The sequence below is a fragment of the Stomoxys calcitrans genome, chromosome 4 (genome assembly GCF_963082655.1).
Source record: "Stomoxys calcitrans chromosome 4, idStoCalc2.1, whole genome shotgun sequence".
Classification (NCBI taxonomy): Eukaryota; Metazoa; Arthropoda; class Insecta; order Diptera; family Muscidae; genus Stomoxys; species Stomoxys calcitrans.
Window position 1 is genome coordinate 52,590,213 of NC_081555.1, and position 21,813 is coordinate 52,612,025.

Genomic DNA, 21,813 nt, shown 5'->3' on the forward strand with positions numbered 1-21,813 from the left:
TCTGTCTATACATACCTCCAAAAGTGAACCACCACAGTTGTGGCTGGTGGTCCACAGAAACCACAAAGGATATTGAACAAATCCTATGGCCAGCAATATCCAGCCGGCAACTGGGTTAGGAAAATCATTTTTTCAGGTGTCAGACATTATTTTATTCAAGAGACTTACTGTTGGCCGATTGTGGGTAATCCATTCCAGCATATTTCAACGTTTTCAGCTCCGCCATTGAATATAGAAAAATAAATAAGAGTAAGAGTGGTGTTATCACAGCCCAACAAATTCTCCAATAGAATGAGACGCGTGTTCTTAACATGAACTCAATGTCATCGCAAAAGTTTTGTAGGCCTATGGAAATTGTATATATATTTTTAGTTTCTTAACGTATATCAAGTTGTCTTATAATTTAATAAGTATTTGATAGCTCAAAAGCATAGCAACTCACCATAAACCCATGCAACACCCATGATTTGAAAAGAAGCCAATCCAAAAATGACAAATGTGGCCCCATAATAATCGACTAGACTTAAAATCCATTGACCAGCCTACATAAAGGAAAAAATCTATCTTTTATACAAAATATGTTTCGCATAAAGACGAAAACAACTGAATGGATTTTCTTAGAATGTTTACAGATGATGATGTAGATGATTGTCCCGTCGTGAGAATAGGAAAATTAAATATGGGGCTCATGTTAAAGGTATTTGGGAGTAGAGTTAGGATCTGGCAAGTAGATATAAAACCGGTCAGCACGTTATGGGGCTCAAATGAATGATATTTGAGTGTAGAGTTTGAATTTAAAATCCAAAATTGGGGCCAAGAGCCGGGGGCCATCCCACTGTCAAAAAGCGATTTTAAGGGACTGAAAGAAAAGGGTGTAAAGCACTAATCTGTCATCCAAATTTGGATCCAAATGAATAGTGAGACCAGTTAGGACAATATGGGACTCAAAGAAGAGGTGGAAAACAAAACGAATTTCTCGAATCGGGCATGTACGAGGTCTGTACAAAAAGCATCGCGCGGGTGTCTTGTATCTCCTGCTTATAGGAACAACTACAGTCTTAGGGTCGGTACACATAAGCAATAAAATCGGTTTCAACCACGAAATTAATTGAACCAACTAATTTTTGGCAAAATAATTTAAAAAATTTTCTTTAAAAAAGAACTATTAAGTTTTCAAAAGTTTCAATACATTTTTTAATTGGTTCTGCTAAAAACATGATTACATTTTCTGAAATTTTCTATAATATTTTGTACACAAATGTTTATTTACTTCCTGTAACATAAAATTGAGGTGGCTTGTTTGGGCAAAGTTCATGGGCACCCGCGGTGATTTTCCAAGAAATGTTGGGGTATGGGAAGGGGTGCTCTATAAATTTGCTGTTGTAGCCGTATGTTGCACACTGAGTCGGCAGCCCTTGCCGATGAAGGACTCCATCACGCCAATCCGGTACGAAGAACCGGCTGCCATGGAATTGCGTTGGATTTGTCAAAATGTGGGACGTATGTGAAGTCTCCTTTCATTTTTATCGCAGGGGACGATATGAAATATGGTGCTTAAGTAAAATCAATTAAAGGCTGCATTGGATATATTATAAAAGAAGTCACATAGGGTCTAAGACCAATTTGTAATATAAAACATTTTTCGATTGAACTAAAAAAAATATTAAACAATTAATTTTCTTATTAAAGAAAATACAATTTTCAATCACGTCTTTTTGAAGATTCAATAAAAAAATCATTTAATCAATTAAGTTTTTAATTAAAAGTATCAACATTTTAAATCAATTGTTTTTCAAAAGTGTTTTATTGCCATTTTTTTTTATTCTAAGGGCAAATTTCGCCTTTGGGTAAATTTGTTGTTGTTGTTGTAGCAGTTTATTGTTATCTTTCGTCTGCTTGATTCTGTTGAGTGTCAAGACCCAGGAACTCCGCGACTAAGATGGGGTGCGTCCACAGGGATCTGGGTCTGAGTCGAGTGGGTCTGGCCGGGCAGTTAAACAGGTGACGTGTATCGTGCGGTCCCTGGTTACAATCGGGACATACATCTTGCACGTCGGCATCAATCCTAGCTCTGTGGGAATTGAGGCGGCTGCATCTGCCGGAACGTAATTGAGCCAGAATCACTCTGGTTTGCCGGGGGAGGTCGATTTCTTCGGGTGCAATGGGTGGCGGTCGTTCTCCAAGGACTACATTCACCCGGTAGCCAGTTAACGCGTCTGCTACCGTGTCTGCATGAATGTTGTTAAGACCCGCTTGATCTAGAGATTCTCTCTTGTAGCGCTGAACCTCACGCTCTAGATCATGTAGATCTACCTTAAGGCTTCTGGGCGGTGGGTATCTATCCACAAGATGATGATTTGGATGATTTCTGCGATAGCAGCCCAAAAGGTATTGCTTAGACAGCATGTAGTTATGTCTTCGCACTGGTAGGATCTTTGTCTCCTGATGGAGGTGGTCCACATGAGAACTAAGGAGGCAGCCCGTCGCAGTTCGGAGGGCGGCATTCTGACAGATCTGAATATTATTCCACTGCGTGTCACAAAGCTGACGTGACCACACTGGCGCTGCATAACTTACCACAGACCGGCCAATTGCTTTGTACGTGGTCAACAAGGTTTCTTTGTCTGCACCCCAAGTGCTGCCAGCGAGTGACTTGAGGACCTTTTTTCTACTTTTGACCTTATTGCAGATTGCTGTGGCATGTGGGGAGAAAGTGTAGGAGCTGTCAAATGTGACGCCAAGTATTTTGGGACACTTGATGGTCGGAATCAATTCTCCATCGACCATCACAGTCAGCTCAGAATTCACCTCACGCGTATTTGTAGTGAACAGTGTGGCTGAAGATTTGGTGGCGGATATCTTCAGATTTCTTGAAGCGAAATATGAGGCAAGCTCGTTGAGGTAGACGTTCAACCTATCGCAGATGTCATCAATGGGTGGGGTGCCTGATGCCAAGATCGTACAATCGTCTGCATATGATACGATCTCTATGCCGTCTGGAGGAGGTGGGATGGAGGATAGGTAGAGGTTAAACAGAGCCGGAGATATCACCCCGCCTTGGGGAACTCCCTGTTTCACTCTACGGTGTTTTGACTTCTTATCCCTAAATTCCACAAATGACTGGCGGCCACACAGATAATTCGCGACCCAACGTTTAAGGCCTGGCTGGAGGGACGTGTTGGCGATGTCCTCAAATAATTTGGCATGGCTGACCGTGTCGAATGCCTTCGATAGGTCCAATGCCACGAGGACCGTCCTATCACATGGCCTGGGTTGATTGAAGCCACGGCAAATGTGTGTGGTGATGGCATGCAAAGCTGTTGTTGTGCTGTGCAGTCTCCGAAATCCGTGTTGATGCTCGGCGAATGGAAATTCTCCTACGAGGCTCGGGAGGAGTAATGCCTCAAGCGTCTTAGCCACTGGTGAGAGAAGGGAGATCGGTCTGTACGACTCCCCCAAACTCGGGTCTTTACCAGGCTTCAGTAGCGGGATCACTCTGCCCATTTTCCAGACATCGGGAACTATAAGAGTGTTCAATGACAGGTTAAGGACAGTGGTAAGGTACTCAACTCCAGGTAAATCCAGATTCTTCAGCATCAATGTAGAGATTCCGTCGGGGCCCAACGCCTTGGAAGATTTGGCGCCACGGATGACATTCGTAACTTCGCCCACGGTAAATTGTGATGGCTGTTCATCGGCTCGGAGACCACGAATACGGCGAATGGCTCTCCTCCTTGCCCTGTCTCTCTCGGGATGCACGATAAATTGACGGTTGAACAACCTGGCGCATCTCTTCGGATCAGTCACGGTTAACTCGCCAAAAGTGACTGAGGTCCTGTCGTCCCGTCTGCCGGGGTTCGAGAGAGACTTAACAGTGGCCCACAATTTGCCTTCACCGGTGCCTAAGTTACATTGCTCCAAGTGTTCCAGCCACAAATTCCGCTTATGTTCGTTGACTACCCTGTTTATTTCCAGATTCAGCTCGCTGATTCTGGGGTTAGCGGGGTCCATAGCACGAATCCCATCACGCTCGTCTGCGAGTACCACTGCTTGCGCCGGGAAATTGGGTCGCACTTGCGGTATTCGACCGGCTGGTATAAAGCGAGCGGCTGCTGCGTTGATGATGTCTCGGAATTTCCTCTCGGCCACAAGCACGTCAGAGGGGGGTGGCAGTTCATTGAAGCGGCGATTGGTATACTCTCTGAAGCCAGTCCAATTGGCCTTCTTGTAGTTGATGAACGTTCGGCGCTCAGAGGTTATGAAGTCGGGTGGTCGGTCGATGGTGAGGATTATGGGGAGGTGGTCTGACCCCAAAGAGATGACGGCTTGCCAGGATACGTCACTCAGGAGATCAGGGGATGCGATTGAGATGTCTGGCGAGCTGCTGCACCTCCTCGTAATCCTAGTGGGGGCATCCTCATTCACCGTGCAAAACGTGGAGCTATCTATCTGCTCTGCCAAAGCTATGCCACGCTGGTCGTTGCCTAGGGGAGAATGCCATGACGAGTGATGTGCATTGAAATCCCCCAGAACCAGACGACTATGGCCAGATAGCAACCCACTTATGTCGGGGCTGTAGGCCTGGCCATTAATCGGGACACAGCTGCCAACCGGCGGTATATACACGTTGTATATCTCTATCTCGGCAGTACCAGACCTGACTGCTACCCCCATACATTCCATGTATGGGTCACTAGCGTCAAGCGCAGGCGAGATAGGTCTATACTGCACGGAATGGTGTATAACGAAGGCCAATCCCCCACCTCCATTCCTTGAGCGATCCTTACGTAGCACATTGTAGCCGTGACAACTGTGCAAGCTGCAGGTGTTAGTCAGCTTTGTCTCCTGGATCGCTGCGACCGATATGCTCTTCCGACTCATAAAATCTACAATCTCATCAATCTTGCCTCGCAGTCCATTGCAGTTTAACTGCAGGAACGATACATTTCCCGACACTGGCCTGGCAATAGTAGGGCTAGGGTGCTGTCTTTGCATAAATTGCCGTACGGGAGAGGTCGGGGGGGTCACATAGTCCGACGACGAGGACGCCGAAGGCGACGACGGCGACGCTTGTGACCCACTGCTGGCTATGTTCGCACAGCACCTAGCGACATAGCCAGTATGACTATACTCCCGTAGCGAAGTTAGGCCAGAGCAAGAACGGAAATGTACCCACTCCAAGCACCGGTTACACCTCACCGACACTGACCGATGATGAAGGCGGTTCTGGCAAACGGAACAGAACCAGGGTCCGGGGTTCTTTTCAATCCCGGCACGGACCAAAAGCATAGGGAGAAGGCACTCCGGGATGTGCCTCTCCCATGACGAAAAAAGACGAACACGTACACTGAGGCGGCAGCCCTTGCCGATGAAGATTCCATCGGGTCAATCCGGTGCGTACAACCGGCTGCCATGGGATTGCTCTATATATTCATTTGGCGGGTTTTGGGCGGCACCCGAGGCACCAGACTACAACAATGAAAACCATGTTTTGTTTTTGGTGACGGTAGGTTACGTTAGGTTAGTTTGAAAAGAGGGTCTAGATATTAATCTGCCCATGCCACTGTAGACATACAACTAATCCAGTAATTGGCTTGTTGTGCGCTATAAAAAATTAAAATGTAACCTCGAAGAAAAAAATTTTAATTTTTGGGAAATGCTCTAACGTCTCATCATTTTCCCCACATGCCCTACACATGCTATCATTTGCCGCACCGATTTTGCATAAGTGAGCTCATAGTCTTATGTGTCCCGTTATGACACCAAAAGTTATACTGGCCTCCTTCGTACTTCCTTTTAGTAATAGCTTCGTCCTCACGATCTGTATCACCATATAAGATTTTCGCCGTCCTACCGACTGTTTCGCTGTTTCACAGTGTTACATGCGTTTGTCGCCCACGCGCTTAAATCGGACTGCGTCGACCCGGAGGCTTCGGGTTAACCAAGTTTATCGACGGCAGTCCTCTGGCCTTCAGTGGCAAATCGTCTGCCCTTTCATTCCCCCTTACTCCGTTATGGCTCGGCACTTAAACGATGCTGATTGTTCCATCCTCAAAGAGGGCTTTAATCTCCTTACACTCCTTGATGACTGTAATAATGCAGCAAAATTTCGAATGAATCGCATCACCAATCTCCGAGATCTGGTGTTTTTAAAAATTAGGGTAATGAGAAGTTCTTTTTAGGGGAGCAATGGCAGCTCAGACATTTCGACTCAAATATGGATATAAAATTCGTGCAACACTTCCAAATCCCTTTAATTTGAGCCCCATATTGCCGGTAAGTATTACCCATTTGCAGGGTGTTTGGGGCTGGGGCTGCCACCAGTACTTTGCCCTGAAAATAGATATCAAATTCGTTCTTTACCCCCAAATACCATTGATTTGAGCTCCAATTTGCCATAGTCGGATACGAAGTTCAGTTTAGTGGGTGACGCTCTAAAGCACCCCCTAAACTGAACTTCATATCCCCCCAAACACTTGGCTCGAAAATTGGATATCAAATTCGTTTTCTACTCTCAAATACCTTTCATATGAGTCCCGTATTGGCATAATGGGTCAATTAACCTATTTGACGTATTTTTAGGAGGAAGAACGCCACCTGGACTTGAACGCAAGGGGCGGTCTCCCATTACTTGGACCTAATTTCTTATGCCATATTGCCGAATACTTTTCATTTGAGTCCCATATATCTGTAAAGAGGATTTTTGGGGTTCCTGCGGCCCGCTGGGTACTTGGACTAAAATTTTAATACGATATTCGTTTTCTAGTCTCCAATATCTCTAATTTGATAATCAAATTGTGCCCATCGGTCCACTTTTGGTTGTGGGTGGCGTTTTTGGGGTAAGGGGGAGGAACCGCCCCCATCCGATATCTAAAAATTATATAGCCTACGCTTCCTTCCAGATAAACTTACACAATCTGTAAAATTTTAAGAAAATCGGTTCAGCCGTGTATGATTCTACGGAAAAAACAAAATACCGAGTCCCATGTGGTCATGATGGGTCATATGCCCATTTAAGGCATTTTTGGGAGGTAGGGTGACCCCCTATACTTCGAACTGATTTTGTATGCCAGATTCATAATCCACTCCCGATACCTTTCATTTGAGGCCCATATTGACATGAGCATCCAATATGTCTGTTTGGGGGAATTTCGGGGTTGGAGCGGCCCGATGGGTATTTAGACCCGAATTTTAACATTATATTCGTATTCTATTTTCCAATACTTTTCATTTGATACCCGTATTGTCCCGATCGGTCCACTTTTGATTTTGGGTAGTGTTTTTGTGTAACGGGGGAGGGTCCGCCCCCTTCCGAATATCAACAAATTATAAAGCCTATTTCTCCTTCCTGTCCATATTCGCAATCTACTCCTGAACACCTTTCATTTGCGTCACGATCTCCAAAAAACCTATTTTAGTGGGTTTTGGGGTTGGGGCGGCCCAATTTTAATGTGAAATTCGTGCTCTACTCCTGAATACCTTTAATTTGAGTCCCATATTGCCCGATCGGTCTCTTTTTTTTTGGGTAGCACTTTTGGGGTAATATCAAAAAATTATATAGTATATGTTTCCTTCCAGGCCAACCTACACAATCTGTGAAAATTTCAAACAAACAAACAAACACAAATTCAATATAAGATAAAGGGGTCGTTTATGGATGACAACTCAACTATAGTTGCTTTGCCAGAAGAAGTAAAAATTGGTATAAAGTTGGAATTTTTTTCAAATACATTCGATATCAGTGTTTTGAACGGTCTGCTTCTAAGTAAATTGTAAAAAAGTATACAATTCAATGCATAAATGGGCATTTCTATAGCAATTTTGCCTGTTGGCAACTCTACTGAAGTTGGGTTGCAATCCATAATCGACCTAAGAATAAAATCAGTCACGGTTGCCAACTAATAAATAAGTTGGGCAACGATTGGTTTGGTAGTTATCCCTGCGATAACTTCCAACCAAAAACAAATGATCTTGAACGCACATAGGCAAAGGATATCAACAAAACAAAAAACAAATATTATTCTTTATATTGAAAATTTCAACCACGACTACAATTTAAAAAAAATCAAAAAATTAAAAAAATCGTTGAATCAATTAATTTTTTAATTGAAAACGATTTTTGTTTAATTAAATTTTTAGTTGATTTTTTTTTGCGAATTTTCTTCTTTGTACTCTGTTCTTCTTTCCACATGAACAACAGTCAAACAAAAATAGAAATGAAAATTGTGTGAAAAAATAATAGTACATAGAGTACCATGCTATAAATGGATTAAGGCCTAGAATAGAAATGAGCGTATGAATGATCAAATTTTATCAAGTTCACATATAGCGTATACGTACTGGAGTAACATAAATTATTCCACAGAGAAAACCACATATTGACGTTATTAGTGCTACCACCCAAGCTTTCATCCATTTGTAATGGTCGCATAGTATAGCAACAAGAGTATTGGCCTGGGCCACCAAAGTTCCAATGCCCAACACAAAGAGCATAATGAAAAATAATACTGCGAACAACTAAAAATAGAAATACGATAGCATTTATTTAAGAAAAAAAAAACATTATTTGTAAGTACCTGGGGGACAGCTTTAAATTTTGCAATAGCATCTGGATAGGAAATGAATGCCAATCCCGTGCCACTCCGCACAACCTCGTGGATATTGCTTATGTTTAAGTTATGGGCTAAATTACCAAGAATTCCGAAGATGGTTATACCCGCTATTAGGCTGGTCACTGTATCCAGACTAGTGACAATTATAGCGTCCCTAACAATAAAAACGTCCATGAATAAAAACGTCAACTTGTTACTTCAATGACCAGCATACCTGTGCGAGTTATGGTTGAATTTATTATACGAAGAAAACATTACAATTGGCCCCAAGCCTACGGCCAAAGAGAAGAAACATTGCACTACAGCTTCCTTCCAGACCTGTCAAGTACGATTACAGATTAAACTCTTTACAGATTATAAAAATGCAAACCTTTAAATTGAGTAATTCATTCCAATTTGGTTTAAGAAAGAACACTATGCCATCCAATGCACCCTCAAGGGTAACTGCTCTTATCAGCAATGTGATTAGAATGACATACGGAAATATGGCCAGGAAATAAGCTGCTTTACCCGCTGTCTTAACTCCACGAACAATTACCAAAAATGTTGTCAGCCAAGCCACAAATAAAGCTAGGGTTAACTCCCAGTTTGGCAAGCCAATGCCTTCGGATATATCATCGTATTCCCGTATTACCTCCTTTCTGTAGTAGAATAAACAAAAAGATGTTTTTATTTTTTTTTTTGATATTATATCCCTTCGTCCACAACTTTCGTTTTGCAAATTCGTTTAAATCGCCCTTGCGTAATTGCTAAAGAAACCAACCCGTCAATTGAATTTCTTAATTTAATGGGAATTACATCCAAAGGCAATTCAAGATGAATCAATGCACCCTGAACGAGGCACAGAATACTACAACTTCGGTTGTAGTATTCTGAACAAGAACTAAAACCTTAATTTGTTCGCGAAAATAGGCAAAGCGATATTTTTTTTTTTTGTTTTGTTGAAAAAATTTTTGAAGCAATTTATGTGGCTTTAACTGCTTTCACGGCTAATAGACAGCGGCACTTAGGTGGGGACACAATACCAGACTTCAACCGACTTGGGGGCATGCAATGGATAACAATTAGGGAGTTTGTTAGTAGCACGTAATTCTTCGCTAAGATTTGTTCATGCGACTTTTTAGTAATTAGGACGCACAACAAGGCGATTACAGGCCTAGCTGTGTATCCATAACTAGAAATTAAATTAGTCCGATTGTAAATTCTAAAATGTGTGGGTCTGGTTCTAAATGACTCGTGAGTTCGAACGGTGTGCCGCAGTCTCAGCCTCTTTGTGAGAAGTTATGGCATAGTACCTCTCTCAAACGTCGTCAGCATTAGCAGGGGATAACCATCGCCGAAATCTTTGTGTGATGTTCTCGCCAGGTTTCGAACACAAGCGTTCAGCGTCACAGGCTTATATGCTTATATGTGAGAAGTTTGCCCTCTGTTCCTTAACGGAATGGTCGTAAGCAAATTTGCATTTGTAAATATTGTCTCAAGTGCGGCCAATGGATGTAGCTAAGTTCTCATAAACCCTTGTTTATTGCCAATTTATACTAAACTTATGTTGTAATTACAAATTTCGAAAGAATAATATTTCTTTTATCTCAATGAAATAATAATGGAGTGGATTTAAAAATTGAAAGGGGAATAAGATATAAATAAAATAAATTAGAATAAAATAAAATAATATAAAATTAAAACCAGTAAGAACGGGCAAAAGTCGGGTGATGCCGACTGTAAGATACCCTACACCTACCCTATAAGTACAATGTGGGAGCTATATCCAATTCTGAACCAATTTTAATGGACCGAACAAATATGTTCAAACTGTAATAACTACAGTTGATAAATGACAACATTATTGCAAATTATTCAAAATCTGACGAACATATTATATATATGCGATCTATATTTAAATCTGAACCGATTTCCATGAAATTCACCAGTAATGTCGAGAGTCGTAAAAAATCCTACCTGCCAAATTTCGGGATAATCGGTTAACAAATGACTATTTTATTGCATTATTACTAAAAATCGGACGAACATATATGCTGGAGCTATATCCAAATCTGAACCGATTTTTTCCAATTTCAATAGGCTTCGTCTCTAGACCGAAAAACATGCCTGTACCAAATTGTAAGACGATGGGAAGAAAACTGCGATCTGTACTTTGTACACAAATTAACATGGACAGACGGACATAGCTAAATCGAATCAGAAAGTGACTCCGACTCGATCGGTATACTTATCAATGAGTTTACCTCTTCCTTCTGGGTGTTAAAAGTAGATTTGGGTAGTTCCGGATGGAACTAGTTCATTGGAACTTATCCAAGTAAGGAACTGCTGGAACTAGTTCCATCTCTTTCTTTTATATAGTTACACGTTTACTAGCAGATTGAAATGCCATATTTTTTATACCCACCCATATATCAATTTTGTTATTCCGTTTCCAACACATCGAAATATCTATTTCTGACCCTATAAACTTTATATATTCTGGATGATCGTAAAAATTTAAAACGATCTAGCCGTCCGTCTGTCCGTTAAAATCACGCAACAGTCTTTAAATAGAAATATTGAGCTGAAAGTTTGAAAAGATTCTTTTTTTGTCCATAGGCAGGTTAGGTTCGAATATGGGTTATATCGGACTATATCTTGATATTGCCCCCATATGTACCGATCTGACGATTTAATTATCCGATTTCGCTGAAATTTCGGACAGTGAGTTGTGTTCGATCTCTCGACATCCTTGCTAAATACAGCCGAGATTGGTCCAGATTTGGATATAGCTGCCATACAGACCGATCTCTCGATTTTAGGTCTTAGGCCCATACTAGGCGCATTAATTGCCCAATTTCGCAAAAATTTGGTATAGCGAGTTGTGTTAGGCTCCTGGACATCCCTGTTAAATGCAACTGAAATCAGTCAAGATTTGGATATAGCTGCCATATATACCTATCTCCCGATTTAAGGTTTAGGCACATTGAGTTGCACTAGACCCCTCGACGTTCGTACCGAGTATGGTTAAGATCGGTCTATACTTCGATATAACTGCCATATAGACCAATCTCTCAATTTTAGGTCTTGGGCCCATAACAGGCGTATTTATTGTCAGATTTCGCTGAAATTTCCAATAAATAGTTGTATTAGGTTTTCCGATATTCCTCTTCAACACGGCTCAGATCGATCTAGATTTGCATGTAGCTGTCATATGTACTGATCTCCAGATTTAAGGCTTTAGACCCATAAAAGGTGAATTTATTAACCGACTTTTTTGAGATTTACCACAATAAGTTCCGCTGAACCTTTCGACATTCGTTCCGAGTATGGTCAAGATCGGGCTATATTTGGATATAGCTGCCATATACACCGATCTCCCGATGTTAGTCATTGGGACAAAAAAAAACACGGTTATTACTCGAATTTCGCTGAAATTTGATACAGTGGATAGTGTTAGGCTCTTCGACATTCTTAAAACAAAGTACAAAATATGAATTTTAAATTCAATTACTTGTACAGTCTGAACGTTTTTATCTATATGTTCAAACCAAAATTCAAAGCTTTTTTTGTTTTGGATGAAGGAAAAAGGGGATCACAAATGAAAAAGGATCTAAGAAAAGGAACTACAATAGTTTCTTTTGTGGAAGGGAACTAAAAGGAGCGATCGCTAAAAGGAACTATTGTAAAATGCCCACCTCTAGTTGAAAACAAAAGCACTAAGTTATAATACCCTGTATTACAGTAGTTTTGTAGGGTATATTCATAAAAAAAATTGGTATTGGTCTTTGGGTGAATCAATGTGTATAGACCAAAAAACACACTGAAGTTGTTACCAGATTATATGTATTTTTCATATAACTTTCCTAACGCATGTCAGATACGAATAGCGCGCGCTCTAATCGCCATCATATGTATTGTACTTTTTATTCACATGTGTCTGCAAGTATTTTCGTTGAAAATAGAGCTCGCTTTAAGCAATAAAGTTACAATTATTCCAACATCCGTTTTCCACATAAAATGCATCATGTATTTCAGACTATGGGTATACCGTCACATATGCTCACTTTAATATGTCATATGAAAAATACATATCGTGTGAAAAGCGCTTGTCAAAATTGCATTCTACAACGTATTCTTATATTTTTTCCACAAGAAGCTATGGGTTTAAAATCAAAATTGAGATTCCGGTTTTAAACTACAAAGTCCGTCCGTTACTAATTTATGCTTGAATTTTGGATGAGAGGAAATTTTATTGTGTATGTGTACGAAAGGTACTAAAATGTACTAAAACGCCTTCCACTTATATTAGGCGTTTTGCTTTGATTTATATCTTAACTGCTACGACGATAAGAGCAATCATTATTAAATTTAATATTTGCATGTTCTTTTAAGATTATATTGTACAAACACTTACATAAAGTACATCTCGGAACTACTTGTTAGCCTACTGTTGAGGGTAGAAGTTGTATCAGTTGTGCTATTAGCATGGGCATTTGAGTTCACACAATTTAAGCCCCACTCTTCACGACAATAGGACCAGGGTAGTGGGTTCTTGAATGAGGCTACAAAATAGTACAGCGTCAAGGCAAGCAATGAAGAATAGTATGTGAGCACTGCAACACCCGCATATGCTTGACCGATACCAACGCCTATGAACGAAACGATTAGTCAGATAGAAACGTTATAAGTAGCTATTATGTATAATATAGCTTACCAACAAATGATGGGCATATAGACCAGATTTTTACCGAACTCTTGCTGGTGAATTGCCCCAATAGAACTTCGAGATAATACATGGGCTTTCCTGAGGATTAAGATTGAATTAATAATATATTTAGATATTTTAGGAAAGAAATAAATTTGATTCTTTGGCATAGGTCTCCAAATAAGAACAAATGCGGCCTATAGATGGACAAAGCCGGCCTTTTGATTTAACATTTATCTTAATGAAACCCGAGCGAACTTCTTTTACAAACATGTGTAATATTGCTTAGAATCTGTTGTAACATAGGCAAACATTGAGTTTATACAATGCTTTTTCATTTTTTCTCAAGAGTGTAAACAATTTCCCATTTGTTTTCTTCTTCAACTTAAGCTTAACGATCGAAGATTTTCTTCAATGGAAAATGAAAGCCAGAGATCGCAATACTTTCCTTTTGTCTTGCAGAAAATCTTCGATCATATAGCTCGTATCAAAATTTCAGCCGAAACAGATAAGAATGACGCCCTCTAGGGGCTCAAGAAGTGCATTCGGGAGATCGTTTTATATGGGAGCAAAAGTATGGCATAAAGGCCTACTTTACAAAGCCATTACCAATCAATTTTTAATGCGTGTATGGAATCTTATGTTAAAGAACAAAATTTTTATGTTCCTGGACGGAACAAGCACCACCCAAAATATTCGAGCAGGTGTAACTAAAGGCAGTGTGATTGGTCCACTATTATTTACAGCTGACCTCCCACGATCGCAAAATGTTGTTGTTGGGACTTTCGCTGATGATACAGCGGTCTTAGCCGAAAAAAGTGAGTAATGCCCTCCAAAAAGACTTAAACGTGTTATTATTTTGGTTAAACGAATGGCGTATTAAAGCAAATGAGTCGATATCTACCCAAGTAAAATTTGCATTTAAACACGCCACTTGTCCCGCCGTACATTTAAATCATATTGAGATCCCACAGAGTGATGATGCCCAATATCGTAGAATCTGCTTAGACAGAACACATAATTGGAAGAAACACATCCAAACCAAAAGAAATCGTTTTAAACTTTCCTCGGAAATCCTTATTTACAAATGCATCGCAAAACCAACTTGGACATATGGTATCCAATTATAGGGAACCGCCTCAAATACCAATAAAAAATTGCTGCAACAGTTTCAATCTAAAGTGTTAAGGATAATCCCAAAAGCCCACAAAGTCACATACTGTATGTGACTCAAATGACTAAAATGTGACTGAAAATTGGGTCAAGATACCTAGGGTCCGCCCCTACCCTAAAACCCCCTCAAATAGGCATATTAGACGATAATGACAAAATAGGACTCAAATGAAAGGTATTAGGGAGTAGTTTACGAATATGGTCTGCAAGGAGCAATAGGGTATTGAATTTGTTGACATCGTAAGGGGGCGGACCCTCCCCTTTTCCTCAAAAGCACCACCCAAAAATAAAAGTGGACCGATCGGGACAATATGAGACTCAATTGAAAAGTATTCGGGAGTAGAGTAAAATGCAAATTGCAAATTTTGCCATGAACATTCCACTAAGGAACAGGGGCAAACTTCACACATATCAATGAGTGCAGTCCGATTCAAATTTAAGCTCAATGATAAGGGGCCTCCTATTTATAGCCGAGCCCGAACGGCGAGCTGCAGCGCGACAACTCTTTGGAGAGAAATTTTACATGGCATAGTACCTCACAAATGTCGCCAGCTTTAGGAGGGGTAAACCACTGCTGAAAATTTTTTCTGATGGTCTCGCCAGAATTCGAACCCAGGCGTTCAGCGTCATAGGCGGACATGCTAACCTCTGTGCTACGGTGGCCTCCGAGTAACAGAGTAGTAATTTGGGAGTAGAATAGTAATTTGATAATAAATATTTGGACCAGGTACCTTGGGGGCCGCAAATAGGCATATTGGACGATAATGACAATATAGGACTCAAATGAAAGATATTAGGGAATAGATTACGAATATGGTCTGGAAGGAGCAATAGGCTATATAATTGTTTGATATCGGAAGGGGAAGTCATGACAATATGGGACTCCAAAACCCCTCCTTAAATGGGAATATTTGCCAATTATGGCTATATGGGTTACAAATAAAGGGTATAGTGTTTGGGGTAGATAAACAAATTGTTCTGGGCAGATACATATGGTATTAGAATATTTTTCGCGTGGTGTTAATGAAGGCGCAGCGGAGCGGACCGGATTCAGCTAGTGCATTAATAAAGATTACAAAAAAAAGGACCTGGTTCCGAATAACGGAATGCTCCATACGGAGTAGTTGCAATGACAGTCGCGGACATGGAGCGGAGAGTCTCAGTGAGAGGCTGGGCGACACCGGCACTTGCACAAATACTGAGTGCCTATGAATCTCGATATGACATGGCGGGTTATTGGCGCCTTTAAATAACCAATCGGCACTCTGTTCCCGCGGCGATTGGGCCTTTGAAATGGAACGAGCTTGCTCACCTACAACAACAGTAAAAACAACTAAAAGCGTGCTAAGTTCGGACCGGCGGAATCTTATTTGATCTTATACCCTCCACTATGGGTCGCAATTGTCAAGTTCTTTGATTGACTTTTTCAAACATATATGAGCTTTATCAAGTTATTGAATGATATGGATCGTAATTGTCATAGAAAAACACAACCTCTATAATTATATGCATATCGAGTAATAATTGCGCCCTCCAGAGTATCAGAAAGTCAAATTGTAAATCAGTTTATATGGCAGCTATATCAGGTTATCAACCGATTTAGACCATACTTGGAAGTCATACCAAAACGACATATGCAAGGTTTCAAACAAATTGGGTCAGAGTTGCGCCCTCTAGAAGCCCAAGGAGTCTAATCGGGAGTTCGGTTTATTTGGCGGCTATATCAGGTTATGAACGGATTTAGACCATACTTGGCACAGTTGTTGGAAGTCATACCAAAATGATATGTGCAAAATTTCAGTCACATCGGGTAAGAATTGCGCCATCTAGAAGCTCAAGAAGTCTAATCGGGAAATCGATTTATATGGCAGCTATATCAGGAGGCCACCGTAGCGCAGAGGTTAGCATGTCCGCCTATGACGCTGAACGTCTGGGTTCTAATCCTGGCAGGAATATCAGAAAAATTTTTCAGCGGTGGTTATACCTTACTAATGCTGGCGACATTTTGAGGTTCTTTGCCATGTAAAAACTACTCCTCAAAGAGGTGTCGCTCTGCTGCAGGCCGTTCGGACTCGGCTATAAAAAGGAGGTCCCTTAACATTGAGCTTAAAATTGAATCGAACAGCACTCATTGATTTGTGTGAAGTTTGCCTCAGTTCCTTAATGGAATGTTCAAGGGCAAGTTTGCAGTATATCAGGGTATGAACCGATTTTGACACAATTGTTGGAAGTCATTTTAAACAAGTAAAAGCGTGCTAAGTCCGGCCGGGCCGAATCTTATTTACCCTCCACCATGGATCGAATTTTCAAGTTCTTTTCCCGGCATCTCTTCTTTGGCAAAAAAGGATATAAGAAAAGATTTGCTCTGCTATTAGAGCGATATCAAGATATGGTCCGGTTTGGACCACAATAAAATTATATGTTGGAGACCTGTGTAAAACGTCAGCCAATTTGAATAAGAATTGCGCCCTTTGGGGGCTAAAGAAGTAAAATAGAGAGATCAATTTATATAGGAGCTGTATCGGGCTATAGACCGATTCAGGCAATAATAAACACGTAAGTTGATGGTCATGAGAGGATCTGTCGTACATAATTTGAGGCAAATCGGATAGTAATTGCGACCTCTATAGGTTCAAGAAGTCAAGATCCCAGATCGGTTTATATGGCAGCTATATCAGGTTATGAACCGAGTTGAACCTTATTTGACACAGTTGTTGGATATCATAATAAAATACTTCGTACAAAAATTCATTCAAATCGGATAAGAATTGCGACCTCTAGAGGCTCAAGAAGTCAAGATCCCAGATCGGTTTATATGGCAGCTATATCAAGTTATAGACCGATTCGAACCATACTTGGCACAGTTGTTGGACATCATAACAGAATACGTCGTGCAAAATTTCATTCCAATTGGATAAGAATTGCGCACTCTAGAGGCTCAAGAAGTCAAGACCCAAGATCGGTTTATATGGCAGCTATATCAAAACATGGACCGATATGGCCCATTTACAATACCAACTGACCTACACTAGAAAGAAGTATTTGTGCAAAATTTCAAGCGGCTAGCTTTACTTCTTCGGAAGTTAGCGTGCTTTAGACAGACAGACGCACGGACAGACGGACGGACATGGCTGGATCGACATAAAATGTCGCGACGATCAAGAATATACTGGGTTGCCCAAAAAGTAATTGCGGATTTTTCATATAGTCGGCGTTGACAAATTTTTTCACAGCTTGTGACTCTGTAATTGCATTCCTTCTTCTGTCAGTTATCAGCTGTTACTTTTAGCTTGCTTTAGAAAAAAAGTATAAAAAATGTATATTTGATTAAAGTTCATTCTAAGTTTTATTAAAAATGCATTTACTTTCTTTTAAGAAATCCGCAATATTTCGAGTAGTTACAGACAGAATGACGAAATTAGTATACCCCCATCCTATGGTGGAGGGTATAAAAACCACGTGCAAAATTGCTGCCAAAATGGGTAAAGATTGCACCCTCTTGAAGCTCAAGAAATCAAAACCCAGATGGTTTTTTATACATACAAAAACAAGGACCGATTTGGCCCATTTTAACCCCCAACCGACCTATACTTAGAAGAAGCATTTGTGCAAAATTTCAAGCGCCTAGCTTTACTACTTCGAAAGTTAGCATGCTTTCGACAGACATTCGGACGGACATGGCTAGATCGACTTAAAATGTCATGACGATCAAGAATATATACTTTATGGGGTCTTAGACACATATTTCGAGGTGTTACAAACGGAATGACGAAATAAGTATACCTCCATTCTATGGTGGAGGTTATTCAAATGTAGTTTAAAATCAGTTGCCACTATTTGCGGAGATAAGCAAACTTATTTCTCTGGGTGTAAAGAGAAACATATTTTGACCACGTCATTCCATCGAAATTTTCTTCCATTTTCTAGCGTTGCCAGCATCAAAAGCGAGTTATAATCAAAACAAATAGAAAATTTAAGTCGGCGGAATAAAAATAAATATTGCTTTGTTTTCTAAATCTAAATGCAAAAATTACTTTTTATTGTGATGTAGTCTGTAGTTGGTGTTAGTTTGAATAGGCTACCAATATAAGGAAGTCAGAATCAATGATTTCATGGCCGAACGGAGTAAATTTCTTGCAGCGCTTCGATATTTGCATGTGGTGGAAATTTATGGAGAGATGTAAAAAGCAAATGATTTTTGTGCAAACAAGTTTTCTGACCGACACATATATCAACAATAAAATCTTTTGACCATTAGAAGCTTCCAAAAGAATATGGTTTGAATAGGCTACCACTTTGGAAGTGGTGAAATAGTGGCAGCAATACAATGGCTCTAAAAAAATCTGCATCCATTGAAAACGACTATGGCAGGGTTTCATATATTTATTTCCTCCTAAGCTTTACTGTCACCGAGGCCACGAAATAAGGAATAAAACTTCCACAGTACCTTTGTTGCCTTAGTATGTGCGCAATTTCTTATTATTTTTGGTGCATTTTCATTAAGTTGACCAGAATTGATTGTTGCTATTTAATTTATATTGGAGGCCACCGCCATCAGAAATAAATTTTCAGCGGTGGTTTTCCCCTCCTAATGCTGGCAACATTTGTGAAGTACTATGCCATGTAAAACTTCTCTCCAAAGAGGTGTGGCACTGCGATCGAAAATTATATAGAACAAACGAAACTCAGTACCGATTCTCATGATTCGAAAAATTTACAATTCGATTGAAAAATCTCAAAATCGAATGCCGTGATTGGGTCCCTGATGCTATCTTAAAATTTGATTTCCTATTTACTAACGAAAATTACCAACCGTTTCAAAATTTGATAGCTGATTGATTCTTTTTTACTTCATAGATGACTGTCCAATTATTATTATTTGAAAAATTATTTTTTTTTTAAACCAATCTTAACCTAAAAAAAATAAATATTTTCAGACGCTCCTATTTGTATGGCTATTTTGCATCTTTACTACAGTTTACTGTTGTCTTGTCCCAAGGTAAATTTCCTACATTTTAACGATATTATGATCTTCGTTCTAGATTTTTGGTTTTAATAAATTTAAGGATTTATATTCACTCAGTGTCGTATATAAAAGAGACTGTAATTCTTTTATATACGACACTGAGTGAAATTTGTCGCGATTTTTAAATAAAGAACTCTTTACTGAATATTTTGTAAAAGCGTGCAAGGTTCAAGGGTGATTTTTGAAGGTTTTATTTAGTGATAAATGGCCTCCTGGGAAGATTAATCAGAACCCCTAGGCACTCAATGTGTTAATTTGAAGGAAAATGTTTTTCACCAAAGGGGAAAATAGTTGGAAAATTTATCATCTCTAAATTAAGTTTGCTAATCTTTAGCTCGAATGTTTAAAAATTGGACAAACATGTTTTCAGTGTATACATAGCTTTATTACAGAATGTGAAGTATAACCGATCGCTTGTTTCAAATTAAATTATTGAAGCTATATATATATATATATATATATATCCGTTCGTATAAATATAAATATATTTTCAAATAAAAAACAAATTTCTCTTAAGAATATTTCCTTTACGCTTTGTGAAATTCATAAACAACCTTCTCTCTGTAGATTACAATTAAGTGGTTATTATAGGCTGATATTCCAAGATTAGAGCTAGACATTCTATTTGCACACTTAAGTTGAATAAACTTCAATATATTGCTCCTCAAACAACTTTCAATGAACACCTGCCTATTAACAAATAAAAAAGATGATATAAATCGACATAAAGATATCAACGAAAAATGGCTTTGAGTTGGATCATGCTGAATCTTAAATAGCCCTTACGTGATTCTGTACTGCTTTAACAGTCACACAATTATCTGTACACTTCTTCTATAAAAAGGAAGAATATTCATTCGTGCCAATACTCCCGTTGTAAACGCAAGTGTGTTCTGTTGAGAATCTTTAGCGTTAGGGGTTTCGAATCCCGTGGGACAATAAAAGGTGTTAATTGTAGGTTAGGTTCAAAGGAGGGTGCATATATTAATCCGCCCCATGCCACTATGGACATACACCTAAGCCAGTAATCGACTTGTTGTGTGCTCTAAAAATTATAAAATAAACTCTAAAAAGAAATTTTAAGTTAGGAATTCCGTGCTACTTACAAAATTCTTAATTGTTTTCAATACCACTCCCCTAAGTTGGTTCATGTCTGGTATTGTGTCTCCACCTAAGTGCCGGTATCTGTTAGACGCGAAAGCTGGACAACGACAAAGGAAATGATCTAATGCACGCTATCACTTGCCACTCGTCGCTCACTCCCTTAACTCAGACTGCGTCCACCCGAAAGGCTTCGGGTTAACCAAGTTTATCGACGGCAGTCCTCTGGCCTTCACCGCCAAATCGTCTGCCCTTTCATTTCCCCTTACTCCGTTATGGCCCGGCACCCAAACGATGCGGATTTTGCCATCCCCAGTGGAGGCGTTAATAACCTTCTTACACTGCAAGACTGTTCGTGACCTTACCGTCCTTGTTGTTAATGCCCTTATGGTAATTTTGCTGTCGGTGAAGATGTTCACACTCGACGTCCTCGCGTTAGCACTACACCACCTCACATATTCCGTGATCGCCCGAATCTCCGCCTGCAGAACAGTATTACGGTCAGGCAGTCTAAAACAGATCTCAGTCCCTGTATACTCCCAGGCCCGCTTTGTCCTCTAGCTTTGATCCATCCGTGTAATAAGATCTTCCAGATGGCAATACTAGGGTTCCGTCAATCCAAGACTGTGTCGATGACAACAGTGCCTCGCACTCGATTTCAAGGTTCATCCCAGGTATTCGATCGGAAACCTCTTCCCTTCCTTCCAGGTTTCCTATCGTCGCCTCGATTATACTGCGATGGTATGAGCTTCTCCCATTCTCAATCCATTCTCCCATTGCCTTAAGTCTCATAGCCGCAGTGACTGCCTCACACTTAATCTGTATGTCAATGGGTCGGATATCTAGAATAGTCTCCAGTGCCCTAGTGGGCTTGGTCCTCATCGCTCAGCCTATGCCAAGACATGTTCTCTAAACCTGTTATATGGTCCTTATGTTGCACTTTTTCTCCATAGCCATCTCAATACGCTCCTGAATGTGACACTTCCAATTCAGTTTCCTGTCCAAGATCACACCTAAGTATTTGACCTTGTCAGATATCGAAATTCTCTTATTGAACAGAAATTCCTCGTGAACAGCCATATTTCAGTCTTCTCTGGGTTAACATTGAGATCTCTGGGTCTAGCCCAGTCATATGCAAGACCCTATCGGCCCTTCTGCATAGCTCGTTCGGATCCAATCCCTTAGAAGTATTATAACTTCGTCTGAGTAGC

At 40.2% G+C, this 21,813-nt stretch overlaps 1 protein-coding gene across 1 annotated transcript in view; it reads right to left on the reverse strand.

The window, feature by feature from the left end:
• The window catches only part of LOC106086299 (sodium-dependent nutrient amino acid transporter 1), a 45,002-nt gene that overhangs the window by 433 nt on the left and 22,756 nt on the right, over positions 1–21,813 (reverse strand). The window contains exons 2-10 of the mRNA XM_013250920.2: positions 13,312–13,401; positions 13,012–13,246; positions 8,983–9,253; positions 8,827–8,930; positions 8,577–8,766; positions 8,341–8,517; positions 443–542; positions 169–345; positions 16–110 (exon numbers count right to left, since the gene is read on the reverse strand). Of these exons, the coding sequence (XP_013106374.2) occupies positions 16–110; positions 169–345; positions 443–542; positions 8,341–8,517; positions 8,577–8,766; positions 8,827–8,930; positions 8,983–9,253; positions 13,012–13,246; positions 13,312–13,401 (1,439 nt within the window). The remainder of the gene's footprint in view (positions 1–15; positions 111–168; positions 346–442; positions 543–8,340; positions 8,518–8,576; positions 8,767–8,826; positions 8,931–8,982; positions 9,254–13,011; positions 13,247–13,311; positions 13,402–21,813) is intronic.